Source organism: Apteryx rowi, unplaced genomic scaffold (assembly GCF_003343035.1).
Source record: "Apteryx rowi isolate R43461 unplaced genomic scaffold, aptRow1 scaffold_1103, whole genome shotgun sequence".
In the NCBI taxonomy this organism is placed as follows: Eukaryota; Metazoa; Chordata; class Aves; order Apterygiformes; family Apterygidae; genus Apteryx; species Apteryx rowi.
In genome coordinates this window covers 129,704-136,298 of record NW_020447313.1, presented here as the reverse complement: position 1 = coordinate 136,298, position 6,595 = coordinate 129,704, and the positions used below count along the sequence as shown (strand labels likewise).

The 6,595-nt window shown below is 70.0% G+C and overlaps 3 protein-coding genes across 3 annotated transcripts in view; 2 read left to right on the top strand and 1 right to left on the bottom strand.

The window, feature by feature from the left end:
* The first annotated feature begins 2,171 nt into the window (after nt 1-2,171).
* MYL7 (myosin light chain 7) lies at nt 2,172-3,592 on the top strand. The gene is made up of 6 exons (XM_026076406.1): nt 2,172-2,222; nt 2,295-2,370; nt 2,472-2,576; nt 2,674-2,752; nt 2,862-2,910; nt 3,491-3,592. Exons 1-6 carry the CDS (start codon nt 2,187-2,189, stop codon nt 3,590-3,592), a joined length of 447 nt encoding a protein of 148 aa, XP_025932191.1. The 5' UTR covers nt 2,172-2,186.
* A 188-nt stretch (nt 3,593-3,780) lies between these two features.
* LOC112971172 (antimicrobial peptide NK-lysin-like) lies at nt 3,781-5,381 on the bottom strand. Its single transcript, XM_026076329.1, has 4 exons — nt 5,258-5,381; nt 4,428-4,501; nt 4,199-4,309; nt 3,781-4,097 (listed from the first exon to the last, which is right to left on the bottom strand). Exons 1-4 carry the CDS (start codon nt 5,301-5,303, stop codon nt 3,930-3,932), a joined length of 399 nt encoding a protein of 132 aa, XP_025932114.1. The 5' UTR covers nt 5,304-5,381; the 3' UTR covers nt 3,781-3,929.
* A 1,060-nt stretch (nt 5,382-6,441) lies between these two features.
* Nucleotides 6,442-6,595, top strand: part of POLD2 (DNA polymerase delta 2, accessory subunit) — a 7,425-nt gene continuing 7,271 nt past the window's right edge. The window contains exon 1 of the mRNA XM_026076468.1: nt 6,442-6,544. The gene's annotated coding sequence lies outside the window, so the exon portion shown is untranslated. The remainder of the gene's footprint in view (nt 6,545-6,595) is intronic.

The following is a 6,595-nucleotide window of genomic DNA, read 5'->3' as shown; positions in this document are numbered from 1 at the left end:
CGAATGGGGGCTGAATAAACCCGGCTGCGGGACGGCGCTGCCTCCTTCTTGCCCGGATCCTCGGGATCCTCCCGGCTTTTTTTCGGGTGCTGCGGTGCTCCGCGGGGGCCGACCCCGAAAACGGGGCCCCCTCCTTTTCCCATGGCATTCCCAGGATGCCGTGGCTTGGCTCCGTTCCCAAGGAGCTGAAAATAGAGGTGGCACCTCCGGGGCACCCGCGGGTCCCGGCCTGGCTTGCGTCCGTCACAGCCCTCAGCGGTGTCAGCGCCCCGGGTGCYGGTGCCAAATTTGGCTCGGTCGCCCCCCCCGGCCGCCGCCGGATTTAGCTCCGGAGCGATAAGCCGGGGGGGATAAAACCCGGAGTTGCCCGGGGGGGGGCCGAGGTGCAGAGCCAGCGGCGGCAATGGTGAGAGGGGCCGGGTGCCCCGCGTGGGGGACGGGGAGGAATGGGGGCACCCTGGGGTGTGGGGGGACCCTGGGGGGGGCTGGGGGCACCTTGGGGGGCTGAGGACACCCCAGGGTGTGGGGGGACCCAAGGGGGGCTGGGGGCACCAAGGGGGGCTGGGAACGCCCAGGGGTGTGGGGGGACCCTGGGGATGTGGGGCTACCCCAGGGGTGGGAGCACCTCTGGGTGTTGGGGTCACCCTGGGGGGCTGGGGACCCTTCAGGGTGTGAGTTGACCCTGAGGATCTGGGGACTCCCTGGGGGGCTGGGGACACCCTAGGGCATGGGGAGACCCCAGGGGGTCTGGGGCCACCTTGGGGGTCTGGAGACACCTCAGGGTGTGGGGAGACCCTGGAGATGTGGGGGGACCCCAGGGGTGGGAGCACCTCGGGGTGTTGTGGTTGCCCTGGGAGGTCTGGGACCACCCCACGATGTGAGGCGACCCCGAGGATCTGGGGCCACCCTGGGGGCCTGGGGACATCCTAGGGTGTGGGGCTACCCCAGGTGGTCTGGGGGCACCCTGGGGGTCTGGGGACACCCCAGGGCATGGGGGAACCCCAGGGAGCTGGGCACACCCCGGGGTGGGAGCCCCACAAGTTGTTGGGTTCACCCTGTGGGTCTGGGGCCACCTTGGGGATCTGGGGACACTCCAGGTCATGGGGGGACCCTGGGGGGCCTGGGGCCACTCAGGAARTGGGGGACCCTTGGTATCTGGGGCCACCCTGGGTGTCCTTGGCCACCCTGGGGGGTTGGGGCCACCCTGRGTGTGGGTGGCCACCCATGAGTCTGGGGTCTGGGCCACCCCAGTGGGTCTGGGACCACCCTGAGGGTCTGGGGCTCYTGGGGCCACCCGGGGGGCCGTGTCCGCCCCCCCGGGAGCTGTGTGACCCCAAGGGGCCGTGTCCCCCCCGAGGGACTGTCCCTCCTGGGGACTGCAGTGCTGCCCAGGCYGGGCAGGGGCACCCGCAGGCAGCACCCGGCAGAGGCGGGATCCCCCCAGCTCATTGGAGGAGGGCAGGGGAGAACCTTCTGCTCTGATTGGCTCACCCGGATTGGGGGTGGGGGGTGGGGAACTCCCTGTGCTCTGATTGGCTCTGAGCAAAAGCCAGCARGGTGCTTTGGCCTCTCATTGGCTGTGACTGAAAAGGAGATGGGAGGAGGGCACTAGGATTCGCTGCGCTCTGATTGGTGGCAGCCATCACCCAGCAGTATTCCCTGCGCTCTGATTGGCTGCAGCCAAAAAAAAAAATTTTCAATATGCTCTGATTGGCTACAGCCAAAAAAGGATTCCTTGCACTCTGATTGGCTGTGGCCAAAAAAAAGGATTCCCCATGCTCTGATTGGCAGCAGCCCTCAGCCAGCAGGATTCCCTGTGCTCTGGCTACAGCCAAATAAAGGATTCCCTGCGCTGTGATTGGCTGTGGCCAAAGAAAGGCTCACCTGCGCTCTGATTGGCTGTGGCCAAAGAAGGGCTCGCCTGCGCTCTGATTGGCTACAGCCAAATAAAGGATTCCCTGTGCTCTAATTGGCTGCGGCCAAATAAAGGGTCTCCCACGCTCTGATTGGCTGTGGCCAAAAAAAGGCTCCCCAGTGCCCTGCCCCGATTGGCTGCGGCCAAAGAGGGGCCGGGCGCTGGCCGGGCGGTGGGTGAGGCGGATCCCRCGCAGGCCAGCAGGAAGGCCGGCACGCGCGGCAGGGCGGCCGCCAAGCGGGCGCGGCGGGGCTCCTCCAACGTCTTCTCCATGTTCGAGCAGTCGCAGATCCAGGAGTTCAAGGAGGTACCAGCGTTGGGTCCTGGCTGCCCCCCGCCAGCAGCCCCAACACCCGCTCTGCCGCCTCCCCCCCGCCAGGCCTTCAGCTGCATCGACCAGAACCGCGATGGGATCATCTCCAAGTCAGACCTCCGGGAGACCTACGCGCAGCTGGGTGAGCGGGGCTGGTGGTGGGCGCCGGGGCGGCCCTGGCCGGGGTCCCCCCCCGGCCACCGCCGAGTCACCTGCCCATCCCCGTCCYTCCCTGTCCCCCAGGGAAGCTGAACGTGAGCGACGGGGAGCTGGAGGAGATGCTCAAGGAGGGCAAGGGGCCCATCAACTTCACCGTCTTCCTGACGCTCTTCGGCGAGAAGCTCAACGGTGAGCGGCGTCTCCCCCACCCCACCCCACAACCCGCCGCCCGCCCCGGGTGCCCCTGCGCGTCCCCGGCCTCATCCGTGTCCCCCCCCCACCGCAGGCACCGACCCGGAGGAGTCCATCCTCAACGCCTTCAAGCTCTTCGACCCCGCCGGCACCGGCACCATCAACAAGGATGAGTGAGTTGGGGCAGCGGCGCCCCCGGGGACCTGGGGACGCCGCGTCGCCTCTGTCCCCATGGAGGGGACGGGGACGGTGGCCCGGCTCAGCCCTTGCCGCTTCCGGCAGGTTTAAGCAGCTCCTCTTGACGCAGGCGGACAAGTTCTCCCCTGAGGAGGTAGGACAGCTCCCCTCCGGTGGCACTGTCCCCACCACGCGTGTGCCCCGCATGGACCCTGTCCCCAAGGTCCCCRTGTGCCTCATGCAGACCCATCCCCAAGGTCCCCATGTGCCCCACATGGACCCATCCCGAAAATATCCATGTGCATCACACAGATCCTGTCCCCAAGGTCCCCATGTGCCCTCCATGGATCCGTCCCCAAGGTCCTCGTGTGTCCCGCATGGATCATCCCCAAGGTCCCCGTGTGCCCCCCACAGGTCCTGTCCCTGAGGTCCCTGTCTGTCCTGCATGGACCTATCCCCGAGGTCCCCATGTGGCCTGCGTGGACCCTGTCCCCGAGGAACCCATGTACCCCACACGGACCCATCCCCAAGATCCCCGTGTGCCCCACAGGGACCCGTCCCCAATGTCCTCATGTGTCCCATCCCTGAGATCCCCATGTGCCCCGCATGGCCCCATTCCCAAGGTCCCTGTGCATCCTGCACGGACCCATCCCCGAGGTCCCCGTGTGCCCCGCACGGCCCTGTCCCCGGGATCCCGACATGCCGCAGCCCCCGGGACACGCGTCCCCACGCAGGTGGAGCAGATGTTCGCCGTGACGCCCATCGACGTGGCCGGCAACATCGACTACAAGTCCCTGTGCTACATCATCACGCACGGCGACGAGAAGGAGGACTGAGGGGCCGGCGGTGCCCGGCCGCCCTCCGCCGCAYGTGCGCGCGGACCAAATAAAAATCCGATACGAAACACCGGGCCGGAGCAGGGATCGTCCTTTGCACCCAACACAACCCCCTTTCCCCAAAAAGAAGGGGTCTGGGGAGGGGGGGGGGGCTCTGCTGGCACACCGGCCCCAGGAGACCCGGCGTRCGGGCGAAAGGCTTTATTGCACCGGGATGGGGACGGAGACGGGGACGGGGATGGTGGGGGCGGATGGACCAAGCTGTCGGCAAAGCCCCGGAGCGCTGGGGGCCGCCGTGCGGTGTGTGGGGAAGGAGGGGGGTGCTGCCGCGGGGCTCTCAGCCCTTGCAGAGTCGCATGGCTCTGCAGGCGTCCTGGGGGTCCTGGCCGTCTTCCAGCGCCTGCACGATCTGCTCGCCGTATTTCTTCACCAGCCACTTGCACACGCGGCCCAGGCGCCGGCCCACGGCTTTGCACGCGCCGGCGAGCGCCGTCCGCACGGCGTCCTGCGGGCAAGAGTGGCGGCGTGAGCGGGGCCGCCGGGGCGTCTCGTCTTGTCTCATCTTGTCCCCCCCCCGACCGGCCCCGCGCCGGCCACCCGACCCACCTCGTCGGGCTCTTCGCCTGCCGCCTTCTTGATCTGCTGCAGGATTTTGGTGCACAGGGCGCATTTCTTCCCCGGCGCCAGCGCCTCTTGGGCTCCGTCGGCCAGATCCCACTGCAAAAAGGGGGAGAGCGGGGAGGTTCAGCGGGACCCACCCGTGTCCCCCCCCCCCAGCTCCTCCCCCCTGGCTAATATCGTGTCCCCAAAGCGCGGCGGTGGCAGTTGTCCTCACCGAGCTGTCCCAGGGGATGGGGCAGATCTCCTCGTCGTGGCACCGGTGGAGCACCGCGGCGTGCGTGGCCAGCGCTGTCGCAGAGGGACGGGGGCGGTTAGCAGGGTGGTGGGACCGGGTGCCCGTCCCCACACGGACCTCCATCCCCGCTGTCCCCAGGTGCCCGTCCCCACACGGGACCCCCATCCCCGCCATCCCTGGGTGCTCGTCCTCACACATGACCCCCGTCCCTGCCATCCCTGGGTGCCTGTCCCCACGCAGACCCTTGTCCCCGCCACCCCTGTGTGCCTGTACCCACGTGTGACCCCCATCCCTGCTGTCCCTGGGTGCCTGTCCCCATGGGGACCCCCGTCCCCGCCATCCCTGGGACCCCGTCTCCGCCGCCCTGGGTGCCCACACCACACAGACCCCCATCCCAGCCACCTCTGGGTGCTCGTCCCTACACATGACCCCCATCCCTGCTGTCCACGGGTGCCTGTCCCCATGGGGACCCCCGTCCCCGCCATCCCTGGGACCCCGTCTCCGCCGCCCTGGGTGCCCACACCACACGGACCCCCATCCCTGCCACCCCTGGGTGCCCGTCCCCACACATGACCCCCATCCCTGCTGCCCCCGGGTGCCTGTCCCCACAGGACCCCTGTCCCCTCCATCCCTGGGTGCCCGTCCCTGTGTGGGACCCCCATCCCTGCCATCCTTGGGTGCCCATCCCCACAGGACCCCTGTCCCCTCCATCCCTGGGTGCCCATCCCCATGTGGGACCCCCGTCCCCGCCATCGCCGGATGCCCGTCCCCACGGGACCCCTGTCCCCACGGGGTCCCCAGCTCGCTACCTCCCGCCACGGCCAACACCAAGGCGAAGGTCACCGCTGCGGCCATGGCGAGCCCACACGAGATCCGCCGCCGAGAACCGGCACGTCCGCCCCCGCGGTGGCCTTTTATACCCGCCGGCGACGGCGGTGAGGGGCCCGGCTGCACCAGTCAGCGCCTCCGAAACCCCGAGAGCCCTTAAAATGGAGCGGCGAGGCCTCGCCAAGCCCCCTTCCTCTCTCGCACCTCCGCCCCCTTCTCCCCCCACGCGCGCCCACCGCGGCAGGAAGGCGAGCGAAGGCTGCGGGGTGGGTGACGCCTCGGCCGCCGTCGGGGTCCCGACCCGCAGCGCGGGGGGCCGGAAGCGGGGGAGGCTTCGCGCCGGCCGCCGGCACCTGCGAGGCGGCGGCGCAGGGGGCGGGAGGGGGCCGGCGGCGGGGTCCCGCTGGGGCGCCCGCGCACCCCGACGCGTGGCGTCACCCCCGACCCCCGTCCCAAGCTGGGGGTACTGCCGGTCGGGGTCCCGGTGTGGGGCTCAGCCCCTAATGAGGCTCCGGGGGGTCCCCTTGGGGTCCTGCTGTGGGGCCTGACACCCCACAGGGCTCCGCGGGGTCCCTTGGGCTCCTGGTGTGGGGTTGGGACCCCCATGGGGCTCCATGGGGTCCCAGTGCRGGCCTCGGACTCCCGTGGGGCTCCCTGGGGTCCCCTTGGGGTCTCAGTGTGGGGCTCGGCACCCCCACGGGGCTCCATGGGGTCCCGGTGTGGGKCTCGGACCCCCATGGGGCTCCCTGGGGTCTCAGTGTGGGGTTTGGACCCCCCATGGGGTTCCCCCAGGTCCCCTTGGGGTTCCAGTGTGGGGCTTGCACCCCCACGGGGCTCCACGGGGTCCCCTGGGGGTCTCAGTGTGGGGCCTGACATCCCGTGGGGCTCCCTGGGGTCCCCTTGGGGTCCCGGTGTGGGGCTTGACACCCCCCATGGGGCTCCCCAGGGTCCCCTCGGGGTCCTGCTGTGGGGCTCGGACCCCCATGGGGCTCCCTGAGGTCCCCCGGGGTCCCAGTGTGGGGCTCGGCCCCCCTCATGGGACCCCCAAGTTTTGGGCCCTCCCCCCCCCGGTTCCCATGGCAACGGCGGAGCGGCGCCCGCGCCCCGGTTGCCACGGCTACGCGCCGCGAGAGCGTCACTTCCGCCCCGCTCGCCCGCGGCTTCCGGGTCGCGGCGTTCGCGCCTTTTTCCCCGCCCCCCCCCCTTTCCCTCCATGGGCGCGCGCCGCGGTACCGGGCTGGCGGCCCTGACCCTTGACCTCTGACCCCGTACGTGACCCGGCGGCCGGGACCGGGGGTGCCCGGTGCCGCGGGATGGGG